The 18,389-nt window shown below is 41.8% G+C and overlaps 1 protein-coding gene across 11 annotated transcripts in view; it reads right to left on the bottom strand.

Moving 5' to 3' along the window:
* Nucleotides 1-6,589: 6,589 nt before the first annotated feature.
* Nucleotides 6,590-18,389, bottom strand: part of DAB1 (DAB adaptor protein 1) — a 393,755-nt gene continuing 381,955 nt past the window's right edge. For 8 of the 11 annotated variants that reach the window (XM_079313508.1, XM_079313509.1, XM_079313504.1 and 5 more), the window contains 2 exons: nucleotides 17,605-17,703; nucleotides 6,590-9,855 (listed from right to left, as the gene is read on the bottom strand). In XM_079313508.1, coding sequence (XP_079169634.1) covers nucleotides 17,620-17,703 — 84 coding nt within the window. In that variant the 3' untranslated portion in view covers nucleotides 6,590-9,855; nucleotides 17,605-17,619. The remainder of the gene's footprint in view (nucleotides 9,856-17,604; nucleotides 17,704-18,389) is intronic. The other 3 variants (XM_079313503.1, XM_079313512.1, XM_079313506.1) reach the window with 2 other exon arrangements.

The following is an 18,389-nucleotide window of genomic DNA, read 5'->3' as shown; positions in this document are numbered from 1 at the left end:
GCCACCTCTGCATTTCAGACCTCGTCCCGGTGGGTTGATGACACTGGCACTGATTCTGTGCAAAACCTGAGCCACTCTCCAGTGCCAGCATGGAAAATAAACCCATGGTCCACCAATCTGGGCTTCTCCTCAAGCTGTGCAAGCAGTAAAACCTTAACCATCAACTGCTGCCCTCGCTCCAAGGCTCCAAGGTCAGGCAACTCCACGACAAACATCATCCCAAGAAAAGTCCTGGCATGCACTCAGAATTTCTGAAAACCAGCCTTAAGTGCCTCTCTTTGCCCAGCAGCCCATTTCCCTCACCCAAGCTGGCCAAAGCCACTATTCTTGGATTCTACTCTCAGTTCATTATCCCATTAATCCCTTTGAACCCAGTAACAAACCCAAACCCAAGTGTGAGCCTTTACTCTTCACCCCAGCCACTCTCTCACTCTCTCATGTCACAGCTGTCTCCAAGGTTTCCACAATGCCACGGTTAAAATGCTGCCTCCTTTTTTGGTGGATTCAGGATTTCTGATTAAATCCACATCCCAGACAAATGCTCCCTTGTTGCACCTCCTCCAAGTGGGGAGCTTTAGTAAAATGTTGACAATTAGTTTCTTTTCATACCCAGTTTGACAAGGAAACTGCCACAGAGATGTTCCCAATTCTTCCACCCCGACAAGGAACAGCATCAGCTGAAGCTTTAAGTATGATTTAGTGCCTGGCATGGGGTTCCTATTATTGCATATTAAAAATCACACAGAATAAAGAAATTACAAAACCTCATCAGCTTGCTGAGGCATGAAATCAAAGCTCAAAGTTCAAAAATATAGTTAGATTGGAAAGATTACAACATGTAGTTGTCTGAAACAGCAAAATCTATTACACCAGCAGAGAAAGGAACAGCTCTCAGTCACATTCTCACCATTTCTGCCCTTGAAGGAAAGAACCCTGAGTGCCCAGCAGGGAAGGAAGCTGCATGTTCAAAAATGTTTGAACTGCATGTTCAAATCCCACATTACAACACGAGGGTGGCAATTTGTCAGCCCCAGCTGATCCCCAGGATTGCTCCTCTGGAGGCAGAAACGCTGCCCTATGCCAGCTTCACACTTCAGCATCCATCAGAGACACAGGAATCCCTCAGGACAGCAGCTACAGCCTGTGCACCACCCAAGCCTGAGCTGCTCCTGGTGGTTTCTCCTGTGTGTGGCTGCAGGAAATCTTACTTACCCAAAGCCAAGGGTGCCCAGCACAGCACAGAGCAGCAGCAGCAGCACTGGGATGGAGTGTGGAGCACTCATTGCTCCTCTGAGCCCACACCACCAACCCTACCTGCCCCTGGGGTCTGAGCAGGGCTCAGGCACAAAAAGAGAAGCTGCAGAGCTGCTCTGCCCCCCTGCCAAGAGCAGCTGACCCAGCACACCTGGCAGGCTCACAAGGTAAACGCTGCTGCTGTTAGCACACGGCTCTCCTGGGCAGGGAGGGAGCAAAGCTCTGCCCAGCAGCAATCTGCACTTTCATTTGTAATCCTCCTTCAAGGGAATATGAATATTTCAACAAATGAAACGTATTTGAGTCTTGGCAAGGAGGAAGTGATAAGTAAACTCGAGTTGGCTTTCTAGGAACAGAGTGCAGGATCATTTATTTATTGCTGCTTTTCACGTCTGTCTTGCAGAGGAAGGTCAGACACGAGGCATAAGAACTTTCTCTGATGCCTCAGGGAATCCTTGTCCCTGAGAGTGCCCTTCCCTGTCTCTCCTGCTGCTGGGGAGGACAAGAGCCCCAGCCCTGGCTGGCCCATTCCACACAGATTCTCTGCTCCATGTACCCAGAGTTTTGAGCCCAGGAAAGCAGGACCTGTCAGGGTATCAAATGTAATGACTCAGTGTTTTCTTGCTGCTACACTGAGCCATTCTCCCTCTCAAATGGTCTGACTGGGCTGAGAACTCACCAGGGGCTGGCTGCCATCAGTTCAGCTGGGCTGTCAAAGGCAGATCAGACTGAACCTGAAGTTTTTCTCTGGTTGCCTGTTGAGCCTTCACATCCTGCTGCTTCTCCTCCCAGGTGCAGCTTTTGGATTCCTGAGACACAAGAGTCTTTCTCTTCATTTTCCTATTAGTCTTAACCTACAGCAGGCATCTTAGAGAGAGCAAAGTCCTCTGAATCTGTGTTTCCCTGCACAAAATGAGGAATATTGTGTTTCCCACCCTCCCCTTTGCTGGACAGTATCTTTGAAGACAGAGCCTGACTCTGTGCATCTCTGGCTTTGAGCAGCACAATCTCTCACCCTGGGACACAACTGAGTGCTCTGGTGATACAGAGTAAACACATTTTAATTGGCTCATTAGAGCAATGGTGGGTGCTATACATAAAATTATTAATATTCACTAATACCAAACAAACTCAACAACCTCAGTGCCATTACCTGGCCAAGTGCTACACCTTAAGGTCTCCCAGTTACCTTACAAATGGCATTATTCTGCTTGTGATCCATGTCCCTGCTGAAGAAGGAACTGGCTGAGACACCTTTCTGGTTTGGCAGCCTGATGATAACAATTTAACACAGAGAGGCACATTAACCAAGTCCTTGTAGCAATCTGCTCCAAATAAAAGATTGTATTTCAGGCACTGCCCTCTAGACATGTAGGACAAACTGTTAGGGGAGATGATTCAGGCTGTGCAAAGCTTTCTGTTTGCCTTCTTTGCTTCATTTTTTTCTTCCAAATGACTTTGCCCCAGCCTGAACCCAAGATGAGCCTGTGTGATACAGCTTGCTCAACCTCTGGCACAATTGATTCAGCTGTTAATCATTTGTCCATGACAAAAAAAAAAAAAAAAAAAAAAAAAAAAAAAAAAAAAAACTAACAAAAAAACCCCCACTTACAGAAAGACCTCTCCATTCACAGGACCTTTGCTGGCTGGGAAATACAGCACACATCCAATATTTCAACAGCAGTAAGAGATAAACCAAGATTATAAACACACAGCACCCTCTATACACAATTTCAAATCATGACAGTGATCCCAGCACGTGGAATTTTCAAGCTTGTCTTTGTTTTGCTGCTCTCACCATGCACATCTCAGGGGTGAACATACAGGAGGAATGGTGAATTACCACAAGTGAGGATAAAACAGGAGCAGGCACCCAAGAGACAGAATTTCCTACAGCTCAACACACTTTTCAGAGAGAATAAAAAGCACCATCAGGTTTTACACATAATTTACAACCTGATTTAATTAGAGGTAGGTCTAACACATGAAATTTATGACAGCAACCACAGGTCATTTTCTGCTCCCTCGGGTCCATGGATCAGGGAATGTTGCCTTGCCTGGTTCCTCCTTTCCTTTGCTCTCCTTCTCCACTGCAGCAGCTGTGGCTTTCTGAAGAGCTGGAGTCCCAAACCAACCCTCTACATTGCTGAATTGGGATCCATCACACTTGAAAATCAAGTGCCCACCATGAAAACAGACCCTGCAAGTGCAACACATCCTTGGCAGGGTTCATATCCCAAGTTTGTGAGACTTTGCTGCCTGTAAATAAATCAACAATTTCACCAAACGTGATGGTTCTTTAAAATGCAGTTTCCTGTTCAAAGAAAAGCTGAAACACATCAGAGCTGAAAGGCTTTCCCTAGGAAAGATCACACTGGAGCTAGCAAGCAGCTGTTTACAGAATTACCAGTGTAATTTTCAAAAAGTTTCTTTTTCTCCTCTGAGAAAATTTTTATTCTGTACTTTGGAACTCAATACACCTTTTTAATTTATTTTGTTGTAGAAAAACTCATTAGAAGGTAAAAGGAAACTTCTAATCAATTTTAATTGTGAAGAATGTAAGGTGGCAAATATATGGTACAATTTACAACCAAAGAACACCCCCAGATTTTTACAATGAACCCCACTGCATCACCATTTCTGTCACTGTTAATTTTCTGGTGTGAGGCTGGTCTCTGGAAGGTCCTGGACATAAAAAACTCACCTTGCTGAATTTAATTCTCCCCTTTTGGCTTTTGATCCACTAAAATAATGTCATATTGTGACTGAGGCCAAATCTGGCATAGGTTCACCTACTCTGAAAGATCTCAAGCCCTGTGAAGAGGGTTAGACAAAGAAAATCCCTTTGTCTCCATGTCCTCTCCACCAGACCTCAAGACAACACACACACAAACTTGTTTTCAAACTAGAAACAGCATTTTTAAAGAAAAAGGTAAATCATTATCCATGTGTCAAATAAACAGTAAAAAATTCACAAAAAATGCAACATCTCACAGCATTTTGTAACTTCTGCTCATTTCACATACAGCTCACTTCTGACACCAAGAGCTGTTCTTACACCTCTAATAACTGTTAGAGAAGACAAAGATGCTACAAAAGGTTTTGTTTTTTTTTGCAGCTAGTACCTGGCAGTAATTCTTCCTAATCCTTTATTTTCACAAATGTCTGAGGCTGAATGGGCAGAGATTGCTGCCTGTTAACCTGATTTTCTTTTAATCTATTGTGATTTCCTTTCTTTGCTGGTGAGGAGCATTTATAGAAGTGGTGCTACAGGAGCTATGAAACAGGGTTGAAAAGCCAGCAAATAATATCAGATCTTAAAAGACCTTCTTTTTTTATAAAAAACCCCAACATTCTGTATCTAAAAGCCCCTTGAATGGGCAACATCTGAGGCTATTCTTCTCATTGAGATTTTTTCAGGTGCTGATAAAACATTTTAGGGTGATAGATGAGCCACAGGGCAAACACATCCATTGAGATAAGACTATTTAAAGCTCTAAAAACTAATAGCTGGAGAGCTGTTTCACTAATAGACCTGATATTTCCTGCCTCCAGTAGGATAATTTCAGAAAGAGACAGGCCATGTTATAGGTGCTCAGGAAATCCTATCAGGGTATCTCCCCATATCCCTCACTGTCATGAGCTGAAATGTGTTTCAGTTTCACCCCAAATTCAGAATGTCTGAATATCCCCCTTCCATTTCTTTGACATGGTATTCTTCTGACTGAGAACAGCATTTGCCAGGAAAGCAATAAGTATAAACCTGACAGGAGTTCTTCAGAAAGCAAAGAAAGGAAAAAGGAAACAGTGCATGAAAATATATTTCACAACCTAAAAAAAAAAGCCTGGAAGAGGTTACCTGCTCTGTTGAAGCAACTGTCACTGAGTAGTGATTAAAGTACAGAAAACATTGCCTTTAATCCAACATGAGGGAGTGAAAATTGCATATTCCCAGTCCATGCAGGCAGCTGCTTTCCCAGAAGCCACTGACATGGAAAGCAGAGATCTGTCAGTGTTCTCACAGCTGTAAAACCACAGGCTGATTCTGCAAACTTTGCTAATGAATTTCTCATTACTGCAGGAGATCATGGCCTTAATTAGCATTGGTTAAATTGGAACCATTTCCTTGAAGTGGTCATGTCTGAGCTGGGCACTCTGATATAAAGAGACTGAGCTACAGCAGTATTAATGGGATACAGCACATAAACACATTCTCACCCCTTCTGCACACACAAAATCCCTCCCTCCTTGGGATTCCTCCTCCTCACCATTGCCACAACACCCCAAACCTGCTCATTCTGAATTTTTAAACTGAGTTTACACAACAGCTGTACAATATGAGCCAATTTTTCTGATTTTTCAACCAACTTCACCATGAGGGTACCAGAAGAGCATCAACAAGACCAGATTTAGCCTTCACAGTAAAAATGCATTTTAGTTTAAATCCATGCTTAGCTGTGTCTTCTTTAAATGGATGTTTTGTAGCAGAGATCCCATTCTTTCTTCCAAGGACACCTGGGTGCATTTAGCTACACACAAATCAAAATGCCATTAACACTGGTGTGCTTTCACCACAGCAGAGTAACCTTTATTCTCAGGTGGGATCCAAGTATTTCAACAACTCTCCATTGACAAAGGCAAGGAATGTTTCACCATGACCTACTGGGCATTTTGAGGAAGGCATAAGACATCAAAAAGTAGAAATACAGTAAAATATATGTGCACACATCCACACCTCTCTCTCTCTCCCCCAGTACATAAAACATGTATTTCTTACACTTAAATTTTACTGCATTACTCTCTTGGCAGAGAATGGAAAAGTTTCTTCTCAGCTGAGCTTTATTATCAGTTCTGTGCACGTTACTGGAAATTCTGGAGAGGTTCTGCTTTCAAAACTGTCATGTTTAAATGCACATTGTTAATTTCAAATCCCACTTGAATGAAAAAAGCCAGCAAAATTAATTTCAGCTTCTCATGCCACAAAGATAAAACAGCTTTGGGAGCATCACACAGCATAGGCTGTCCCAGGAATGTGGGATTTTGCAGATGATACAAACACCTCCTGGTTTGGGATGCTCATCCTAAAACACCCAAAGAGAGGTCAAAAAAGTGGAGGCAGCAATTAAAATCAGCAAGTTACACATTTGCAAGATAAGCAACACTTAGTGTTAAAAATCAGTTATTCCCCAAACTGAGGATTTTCTCCTTTCCCAGGTATTTCCACTGTCAAAAATAAAGGCTGTGCCAGACACCAACACTGCATTTTAAGTCTGGCAGAATTATCCCAGAGGAGCTATGGAACAAACTTACTGAAATGACACCTTTTTTTAATGTTTTTATTCATAACAGTATTACATGGTGTGTTACAGAAATTAATGGAAAATTTCTAAAAATTTGTCTGTTTCTGTTGTTGTTGCTGAATGCGTTACACATAAAGTTAAAAATAACTTGTCCGTAGATGTTAACAAATGGTTGTTATCTGAGGTAAAGTTAAAGTAGGTTTAGAAATGTACTGCAACAGTCATTTTATCTTTCTCATCTTTATTAAAAAAATAAGTGTCAGAATGCAGAAATAAAAATGAATGAAAACCACGGAGTAAACATTTTTGCAAAGAAGGTGCCCAGTAGGTTATTGAGATGAAAGGTTTCATCAGACACTTGGATGACTACAATCTATCAAAATATCTTTTCATGACAGGTAAAGATCAAGAACCTACGGGGGGGGTGGTAACAGGATGGCTGGTGGGGGGTCCCTGGTTTGTAAATTTAAAGTGACGAATTTAGTGCTAGTGAAGGATGAGGGGTTGAACAATTGCACAAGCTGGATATTTGAGTTATCTACAAGTGGCACAGTGCAGGAGCCCTGCAGCCTCTCAGCTCAGCATCCCAGCCACAAGGACCATCCTGAGACACACAATCCACAAGCTGCTTGTGTCCACAGAGGTCTGGGGTGATGGGGAGACACCCCAATCCTCATTCCCTCAGCACCTCAGCACAGTGAGTGATCTGCTTCCTACCAATGTCACCCTCTGACACAGCAACCTCCTCCTCTTCTCTGGGTTCCACCCCAGAACTGGGAATGCACTGATGACACCAAACCTCCAATGTCTGTGATGAACCAGAACTGGGTTTGTGGTTCTGTGTGCAGGACAAAAACCCAAAATAAAATAAAATGATAATCCAGTGAGGAAGAAAGTAGCACCACTGTGCAAATATCAGGAAAATATTATGCCAGACATGTCCTCCAGAAATGCTTTTACCTCTGCTTTTAATCCTGAAACAATCCTTAAATTATCTCTTCCAGTTAGAAAACTTGATCTTCCAATGGGAAAATAAGATTTGCTATGCAGCTGTTTGCACATGACAAAGGAACAAGAATCAAATGACTGTGGATGGGGATAAAATTCTCCTCTCTGCAGGTTCATTAGGTCTATCCACAGCTAATTTCTCCTTCACACTCTGCAATGCACATTTCTCTAATTTCTCTAATTCAAAATAAAAGAATGGGATTGTGTTGTGAGATTTGGCTGCACATACCAACAATCACCACCCCAGTTATTCTGCCTTCTAAACCACTTTTAGCCTACAATAAAGATGAAAGAAAGTAAAACATTTATAACTCCAGGCCTATTTTAATCATGACAAAAATGTAAATCCTAATGTGTCAATTTAAAAACAAAATCTGCACAATAACCCTAAAAACTGATTAATCCTTTGATTTCTTTTTTTCCTTTTTCTATTTTTCTTTTTTTTCTTCTTTTTTTTTTTTTTTTTTCCTTTTTAGTGTTAAACCACTAAATTCAATATACTGTAACTGCATAGGAACATCAGGAAAACACATTTGACCTGTATAACAATTCTCTGTAGGGCAAAAAATATATAGATTCTTTATGAAAATCATGTGCTAAACATATGAACCCAAACACTGCACTTTTTGCTTCATAAATGTAAAAAAAGGAAGTTTTAAATTCTTTTTGTTCTGTGTGTAAACAGTTGGATGACTTTTATGCAGAGGTTCAAAGGAATGTCAATGAAAGTGATCTCTTGTAAGTGGAATTCTGTTTGTGTGATAATGCTAGACCATAAAAATCAAGTGTTCCCATTAATTTCACTAGTTGCTGACAAGCTGACTGCTTTTGGCAAATGCACTTGAGCTTCAGCTCATTATTGTTAAGCATGTGAAAAAACATATGTGATGTGAGAACCACAAACTGGGTTTGCCACACCTCCCAAGCACTGCAACTTGCTACCTTCTCTACTGTGTAATGGCATTAGTAAAAGAATTTTCATAACATTTATATTTACAAAAAAAAAAAAAAATGGCAATTTTCATTCGAACTCCTTAAAGCCATTTCCCCTTAAACATTTAAAGAGTTTAACAGTAAGATTTTTTTTTTTCAAGTTATAAAATAAAAATCCCATTTGATTTTTTTCTGATGTACAAAAAGTGATAAAGATGAACAATTTTAATCACAGAGTCAGTTTGTTATTCCAAAATCCATGCTGTCCTTGTCCCATTTGTCAAGTCCGCTTCATCCAAACTCCTAAACCAGAAGCATACCAGCATTATTTGGCAAATGATTATTTTTTTTTTTTCATCAAAAATGGCACACAGAGAAGAAAACACTTGTCTGCATAGCATTACAGCAGCAAGATACTGAAGAAATAAAAATATTCCTTTTCTGCACTTTGCTTAGAGTTTCCTAGGAAATACTGACTCTTTTGTCTTTCCTCAGTGGGACTCAATGTCCTTTCTCTACCCACAACATGAGTATTCCAACAGAAAGCAGCATTTCTTCCTCATGATGTGCTAGAACTTAAAGGTCCATTTGGCAACATTTTCAGTCAAGGATGGATAAACAACTGAGTTCTGTTCTGTGGTTTCAAGTTGGGAATTGTTTCTGCAGGAGGCGTTTCGCTGTTAGATCTGTCACTCATACAAAACTACACAGTAAGAAATAAAAATTTAAATTTAAAAAAAAAAAAGGGAAAAAAAGGAAAAAAAAAAAAACACAACCAGTGTTTTGTTGTTGTTGTTTAAATATGTCTACAAGGAGGAAAAAAAAGGTCAGGATCAGCCTGATGTAAATAATGATGAAAAAGATGTCACCCTGACATAAAAAGTGCCGACTTGTGCCCCAAAGGCTGCTGAATGATAATGCCACTGCTACATACAGACTCTGCTTTTTGCTGAAAAGAAAACAAAAAAGGAATGTCTAACACCCAATACAGATGCTCCTTATTTATAGGTGGCACACAGAAGGTGACAAATGTTTAGAAGAAGCCCGAGGAGTAAGATTTCCTAGTCTGGATACCCACCACTTGTGGGGACTCGTGGCATGAAAAGCAGGGGGACTTTTTTTGTTTTGTGCTGCCATAGGAATCTGCCATTGGTTGCCAAAAAAAAACCACATCAGGAACACTCGTAGAGCCAGTCCAGGAGGGGAATCTCTCTCCTTTTCCAGACAAAATCAATCGGAGGAAGGCGTGGAAGCCAAAGGCTCGCCAGTTGTAGGGTTTGTTGGAGTCTTGGAGCACCACGAGCCTGTAACAATGTTATTTCTTAGGTCTGTTAATCTGCGCGTAGAGAGGCTCTGCTTCCTGGGGATAACAAAAATAGAATGAGCAGAGATGTCTCCAGACAGTATTTTCAGAACATTTTTGTAAAATCTGCTTGGGAGCAGCGATACCTTTTGAGTCAAAACCCACAGAAGTGTTTGCTTTCTGTGCTGCCTTCAGCGATTGGGGCACCTTGGTTGAGTGGTGAGGAAAATGGGAATTATTCCAGAAAATGAGTGTTTACTATCCATCTCCTCCTCCAGCACTGGCCATGCACTGACCCTCACTGCTGGGCATGGACATATGAAGGAATTAAATTATAATTTAAAGTGCTGGATGTTTGGAAGTTCAGAGGTTGGAATCGCAGCCTGTGTACAAAGCTGAGATTCCCTCCAGCAGCACAACAGCAGAACATAACTGTGGGTTTTGCACAACTCAGTAGAAAACCACTTGCAAGCAGAAACCCCCATGGAAAGCTGAGCTAAATGAAGCTGTGATGGGATTTAAAACAATAAGATGAGTGGCCCATGAAGAAGGAGGAGCGCCAGCCCTGTGCAGTTTGATGAGGAGTCCGTGGAACCATTAGTACAATAGTTACAGCTGGGAGAAAAGCATGTCAGCTTGTTAACAAACACTTTCTTGGGAATTTCCTGGATGTGGGAAGGGGGGAAATGCTGCCTGTTCTTCAGCTGCTGCTCCACAGCTGACACACCCTGTGCTTTCTTAACACTGCGTTCATCCCGCTGCGGTGGGAAGCAAACCATCCGTGCACCCTGGAATCCACTCCATCTCCAGAAACTAATTTATTAAACTAAAAACGACATCTGAAAAAGGAACAAGACAGGCAGAAAGGCTAATTAATGCCACACTGCATTAACTCTCCACTGCTTGATAAATATTCAAATACCACGCCACGTTGAATTTAACCAAGTTGGAATCAACTTGTGTTACAGCAGCATTGGGGGAGACTTTTGAGCAAAAAAACCTTCAGAAGGTTTGAAATTCACTGGGCTGAGGAGCACAGACAGGCCTGCCAAGGCTGGCACAGAATTTAATCACAGTTTGTCAAAATGATGCTGGGGATGAGGAGAACAGGTGGATCCACAGGGTCTGCCCCATCCCAGTGCCCTGTCCTGCCTTAGAGTGCAGGAACACAACAAATCCAAATTATGACCTGTTTCCTCTATGCAAAGCAAGGTTGTCTCTTATTCCCCAAAACTGCTGGATTTCTGGAGCTTGCAGACACCCCCTGCCCACACAGAGCCTTGAGTATGCTACAAGCACTGTGAGAGAGAGAAAACCCTCTGGAATGATTAAATAAATGCTGCTGGAAATATCCCCAGCAAGAAGCAAATACATTTTGTGACCTTGAAAAACTGAAGGTAATCAAAGGAGATGACTGAGAGTAAATAACTGCTTTTCACACACTGTGAGTTAAGTCTACCTATGCCAATTTCCACGTGCAGGCTTGAAGCTGGCAGAATGATCTATCACAGCTAGTTCAGAGAAAATCTGTACTAATTAATGTGTGAACCTGACACACACCAGGCCATTCTTCAGGCAGTTGCTGAACCTAAGGTCATTGCAAAGGGAAGTGAAAAGGAAGGAGGAGAAGAAAAGGAGAGGGAGGGAGAACATCCCTTTGGAACAAAAGATGTCAGTTTTTAAAATGCCTTCAGGGAAAAAAAAGAGCTTTTCAAAATGTCAAGTCTGCTTGTTAGAGCTGTCCTCAAATATCCTTCAGATATGCAGATGAGCTGAAGTAACAGGTGTCCTAAGGTGCCATTGGAGTCCAAACCCTTGAAGAGGAGGAGGAGGAGGAGCTGCTCATCATCAGCAGCACTTCCAACAAGCATGAGACAGCCTTTACAGTGAGAAACTTTGATTCATACCCAAGATTTATCTGTACAAACACCTGAAATGCAAAGGCCTGCATTTCTCGCTGATTTGAATAATTTCTTTTCCAGCAGACCAGAGCATTTTGCATGAAAAGTGTGATTTTACTTCTTCCTTTCAGTTGATTTCTCCCTTCAGATGCCTAAACAAGAAATTAATTGCAGTAATTGTGTGCAGTCTTCCCAGTCAAAGGGTTTTGGTCAGTGCCTGAGATTTGTTTTCTAGTATTGTTTTGAGCCAGTTCAAGCTTTTAGCCCAACAATGCAATGGTGTCTGTAAAATATTGATACTCAAGAGTGCAAAAGAGAACAGAAAAGAACAGGAAAAAGGCAAAAGCAGAGTTGAGTGCTGCTGACCTCATGGACAGTTCCTTTCACAGTGCCAGGCACTATTTTGAAGGGTCTTGAAAGCAGAAATAACCCCCCTCTCCCTTTCTTTTCTTTACATAATCCACAAAAAAGTCACAGGGCAAGTTATGAAAAGGCAGGTGAGCATTAACTTTTCTCACAGCATCTCACCAGCATTTTCTGCCTTTTACTACTGCATTAGGAACAGATGCAGAGGGAAGGGAAGGAAAGGAAAGAACTGGTCTTTGTCAGAACAAAAAGAGAGGAACAAATAAAATAGCAGACAAAGCTTCTAATTCGCATAAACCCCTCAAATCTTACATTGTTTTCCTTGCTGAACTGGCCCAGAATCACTTCTGATGTGCTTTCATCAACCACAGGGAGAAACCAAGACAAGAACTGGAAGCACTTTTCTTTTTTTTCTTTTTTTTGGCTGCTGCATTCCAGAAATACTTCATGCTGCAAATCACTTTATCCATCCCATTTTAAGGGAGACAAGACAGCAGCAAATACCATTTCTGGAGCAGTCCACTACTATGTGAGGCAACATTAGAACAACATTGTGCAAATGGTAGAAGTAAATCTGCATCCCAAATGAAGATATTAAAACCTGCTCCCCAGCAGAACTAATCACTGGAGAGCATCTCCTGAACAACTCAGCACCTACTCAGGGGTGAACTCACTAACAAAACATAACTGTGGGTTAGGAAGGAACTATTTTCACCCTGGCAGCCCTTTGATCACTGTGAGGCACCTGCTCTGTGCAGAGCTGCAGGCAAGATGCTCTCAGCTGTGGAGATGAGACCCACACAGATTTCTGTGCCCTTTACAGCCACTTTTACTCCTGGCTGACTGATCAGAAAGGGCAGGCTCAAATGAGCAAGAGTTTCATGAAATAAGTGTGCTGGAGAGCCACACAAAATGAGCATCTTGTGCTGGGGAAGCAAGTGAAGGGGGTGGGAGTGTGAAGCACCTTCTCTGGATTTTTGCATGCTGACCCGTAGGCAAAATAGGACAGAGTAAAGTTGGCAAGCGGGGTTGAAATTAAATATCTTTGGTGATAAGACAGGTCATTCCTATTGCCCAACTGACAGCCAGTTTTTATTTATTATTTATTATCATCTACTGATATTTGGTTATTTTTCTTACAGCCTCCATTAGCAGCATAAATACAGCAACCTTCTAGTTCAGGATTCTGTCTGGAGGGTCCCTCTGATCTTACCATAAACATACCTAGGAATATTTCCTAGTCACAAATATTACAAGTACTCTAAATTCTCAGCCATTTTAGTAGCAAGATGGATGCTGCACACCCATGAAATGAAAAAGCAATGACAACTACTCAGAAAGATGAACCTGCTCCATATCTTGGTCCTGATATAAAAATGAACTGCAGCCAAGAAACACTGATTATTTCTGGGCCCCTCTCCCAAAACAGTAGCCACACAATTATATCTGTCTACAGATCTGTCATTCTCATATCTTTCCATCTACATACTTGTCAATTCTCCTTCGTAACAATTGAACTTAATGGCAAATTTGAATCAAATTGTTCAGAAGTCTCAAAGATGCTAAATTTTCACAAGTAGATTTTTAAAATCATTTGTCATGTAGAAGACAGGGAACTTTTAAATGACCTCATGACAGAGGAAGGGAGGAGAGCTTGTCCCTAAATTGAATTGTTGGGTTGCAAAGCAGCAAGAACACAGCTCTAGACAAGCTGCAGTGAATGCTGTCTCTTGTTTAGAGAAAGGGAAGGGTACAAAGTGACCTCAGGTGGGCTTGGTGACACTGAAGAGGTGAGAAGCCCCTGTATGAGCTGGCCACATGAAAATGGACAGCTTGGCAGAGATTAAAGCCAACCTGCAGGATGCCCCTGTTCACAGAGCAGCTGAATTTCTCTGGTCATGCCCCTCCATATTTCCTGGGAAATAGGAATGACCGAGTAGGACACTTGAAATGTTAATTTTGGCATTTCTCTGGAGTGAAGCAGGACTTCCAAACCTGTGATCCCCTTCCAAAGACACAGCACTACTTCTCTCAGGTTCCCAGTGCTGTGTCCTTAGCTTAAGCACTTAGCTTGACAGCTTTAGAGCCTACAGCAAGAACAGGTCACCTGTAATTAGGAATTTCTCTTTGGACTTTACCCAGTTCCTGCTGAGCCAGGTGAAAGCCTGGAACAGCCCCTGCAAATACAGCCTGTAGTTTCTTGAGCCTGTTTGGAGTCCTGGTGCAACAGAAAAGGGGCAGAAGTAAGAGAAGGATGCAGAATGAGCTTGGTATTGCCTCCTGAGGCTCACTGAGCTCCCAGGTAACCCAAGGCTTTGTCCATAAATTGCTGTTTTTTCTCCACTTCCTAAAACCAGCCCAAATAAAAGTTACAGCAGCTCATCCCGGAGCTGACTAAGAATTTTAGGAGCATTTATCACCAAGCACAGCACTTGCTCCAAGATGGATGATGGCAGTGGGCCACCAAAGCAGCACCAAAAGCTGATAGACAAATATTCTAACAAACTGCTGCTCTCCTGACAGTGCTGATGGCATCATGAAGGGTGTGACACATTTTGAGGGCTCCTAATTGTCTGCACACATTTCTCAGAACAACTGAACCTTTTTATTTTTTCAGGGGAGATAGGCTCTAGCCACAAATGTTTTGAAGGTTTCTTGAGAATCTCTCATGAATGATTGCCAGTGCAAGTTTTGAGCTGGGCAGCAGCTCAATAGAGCTGTGTTTGTTCCTCTGTTCAAACTTCCTGCTTTAATGTAAAATGTCAACAATAAGAAATGTTTAAGACATTTGGTAGGATCACAGCTATGAAACAGTTCTTTCCCTCTCTCTCCTTTCACCACAGCTACTTTCCACATAATCTAAATATAGCATTAGGGATTAAACATAAATAATCTGAAGATGGCAGTCATTCTGTATTCTCTTCACCTCTTCTGCAAAATCACTATCCATCCTCAATGCCACGCATGAACAAAGGGGAACAGCCAAATACAATGAACAGCTCTGCAAAGAGTTAATCTTATTTCACCTGTGGAAGTTGGGCCTTTCTGCTTCTTATCTTCAACCCAGAGAGGGACAAAAATGCAATGTATCCATAAAATGCCACATTTACCTACTAAGAGCTCATAGCTGTTTCTGAAAGGGTGACTTCTAGAACAACTGCTGGAAGGATGAGGATTTTGAGAGCTGAAGTTGAAAGTTGCAAAAGGAAGCGAGGAAAAATTGGAGAAAATAAGATAATAACTAGATGATAATATAGAGTATCAGAAGGAATGAAGAAACCAAATTGCTGTGGTACCTTGAAAGATCAGGGTACAAAAAACAAACAACCAGGCAGGTGGATATTCTGAATACATCAAGATAAATAAAGATATGGTATGGGCAGAGCTGATCTCAGAGCTGCTGGGAGCAGACAGGTTTGACATTTCTGCACACAATGCTCTGCTCCTGAGAGGTCCATTCAGCTGAGCTGTTACTGTGCTGTTCTTGGGGTAAGAACCACGCTCTAAAAAGCAAAGTAATCTCCCATCTAAGCCACAAAAGTGGCTTTTATGCAGACTGTGATTCTTTTGCACGACATGCTTCTCCCCATTAAGTTTGTCTCCAATGCAGAGCTCAATACACAACTCCACAGTAAGTCCTGAATTGATAATTTTCCATGGAGATTAGACTTCCCGTTGCTCTGACGACACCAGGCTTCAGAATTAGATGGGCTGGCTTTGGGAAGTGGATTTCCTACAGACTGCTGCTGAATGGCTCTGCACACAGGCAAAATGATATTAGTGGAACTTCACTGGAGAGAGGCTTTCTTTTTTGTTCAGCTTCCTGTTCCTGCCTACAGCTTTTAGGAATTACTGTAATACCATAATCAGGAACGTTAGTTAACATTTCCCAGAATGTATTTAGGAGAATTATACATATTTGATGTGAGGCTCTGCAGGGATTAAGGAAAAATGCAGCAAAACCATATGCAGTCATTGGTAATACACTGTCCTGGTAGCTCTGAATTTCAGAACCACCCTGACTGTGATAAACCATAATAAACAGATGTATGTGGGTTTCCAGAGTGTGGGACTCAGATAAAGGGCAAATCCTCTTTCATGATAGAGGGAAGAGCACTTGGAGTTGTCTGAAGCTTGGATAGCTTGGGATGTCAGTGCTGGCCAAGGTCAGGCAAAGGCACAGCCAAATTATCATGTGGCACCATCCATCTGCAGCAGCAGCTCTCACTGGAGTAAATAATGAATGTTCTTGCTGGAGCAGCTTGACTTTCTCCTCACACTGTCACTTCTGGACTCAAGGAGACACAAAGCTTAATGCTGCAGGAGCTGAGCATGGGTGAAGCTGCAGAAGGGGGAGATGCCCTCTCACAGCACCACATATTATTAAGAGAGAACCTCATTATTCCCAAATGGATCAAAGCTAATTTACTATAAGGTTGTTTTTTTTTTTTTTTAATAATATTTAATGCACAAAGCAAACTGACTCCTAACGAAACTATTAATTTTGAGTTCAAACTAAACTGAGGATGCCTAAGTCACTGGCAAACCCAGTGGGATTTCTGCACAAAAATGGGAAGGGTTCTCCCACTGCTCTGGATTTGCTCCAGGAGCTCTGTGCTGGAGCACAGAAACCACATCAGATCGTGTATTTGGGCAACACCAAACAGGAGTGGCAGACGGGGAGAAGATAATGAAACATATTCTTCAAACAGCAACACTAGAGAGTGTTTGGATGGAGTAACAACGCTCAGCACTCATGAAACTTTGTAGCTTCACTGTTTTTTTTGGCAAAATATATTTACTGTACTGAAACAAATCACAGAACATTCACAGGCAGCCACATTTTCTACGTGTTCTGTAACACAAAAGATGAAAAGATCATCTTTCCCTTCTGTCTGGGTTTAAATGACTTACATTGATGAATAATTTTTAAAACATCAGTATGCCAATGGTAATATGAATGATGATAATTTTCAGATGTTTTTAATTTGCAGTTGGAGATAAAAATACACAAACCCATTTCAATATTTTTTACATGCAGATAATAAACGTGCTTCTTCTGCTGATTATCCCATTGATTTAGGGTAGAGTAATTCACGTATCATTACATAATTTTATTTAATGATTGTTATGTCTATGGGTAAGATGTCTTATTCCATTTAATATGTTACATCTGACTGAAGGCCAGGGTGGCTTTGATTAAAAAAAAAACCCTCTGCCTAATATATTGTTAGTAATGGCTCAGTTTCCCTATTTGCCCTCAGAACTTGAACACAAAATAAAATAAGTCTACATTTCTTTAAAGCATGCAGGCAGCTGAAACACACATATTTGCATAAGCTGCAACACTCAGTGAATGGCAAAAGCCATGCAGACCACCAAGCATGAGGAATATACTGTGGAGAATGGAGAGGCAAAACAGAAGAGATGAAAAGGGGGGGGGAAAAATAAACCATGCATCCATGACAGCAATGGCAGGCACTGGTGGAAGAGCAAGTGAACACCTTGAGGTGTAGAGAAAAAAAGGACAGATACCTACCCCAACCTGTGCTATCTAGCTACCGACCTGTGGACTTATAGTATCACCAGCTGGCTCACCAAAGGGATCACTGTTGGAGGAGGCCTGAGACCCATCAGGCTAGAATACAAGAACATAACACCTTTTTTTCTCAACAGTAGAAAGTGAAAAGTCAACAGGAGGTTATTTTCATGCTGTGGGCATAACAAGTACATCCTATCTCATGAAAAGCAGAGTGAGGGCTCGCTGCTGACCCGCTCTCCAAAGCTGCAGAGGTTTCCTACAGCTGCTGCAGGCACCAAAGGACCTCACCAGTTCCTGCTGGAGCCCAGGCAGGAGCTGCCACAGACTTCAGAAGGCACTGGAGCAGAACTGCAAAAGGCCCTGAAAGCCATGTGAAACAGAAAGAGTCCAAGCTTGGGTTATTTTGCATTTTTTGTTGTACTGACCCCTCTTGCCTTTGGCTCACTTGGGCTCCTCCCTCCCTAAGACACTTGGTGATTTACAGTCATTGCTTGGATAACATTTCTTGCTTTGGTCCATAAAGGCAAAGAAATCACATACTGAGGGCCAGAACACTGAGGAACGTAGCTAGGCAAGCAACTGGGATGCAAGAATGTGCAGGACAACATCAACCATTTAACACACAAAATCTCACATCTTTCTCTGCAGCCTCAGCACGTTTGTTGTTTTACCCCAAACTTCCTTACCAGGAGTAAAGTGACTGCTGGTGTGCAGAAGAGGACATTGGACACAGCTAACATGTACAGCCTTACATATCAACTCTGAGTTTGGCTCCTTGTATG

Source organism: Erithacus rubecula, assembly GCF_903797595.1.
Source record: "Erithacus rubecula genome assembly, chromosome: 10".
Lineage (NCBI taxonomy): Eukaryota > Metazoa > Chordata > Aves > Passeriformes > Muscicapidae > Erithacus > Erithacus rubecula.
The sequence above is the reverse complement of the archived record's forward strand: the minus strand, read 5'-3'. Positions and strand labels throughout refer to the sequence as shown.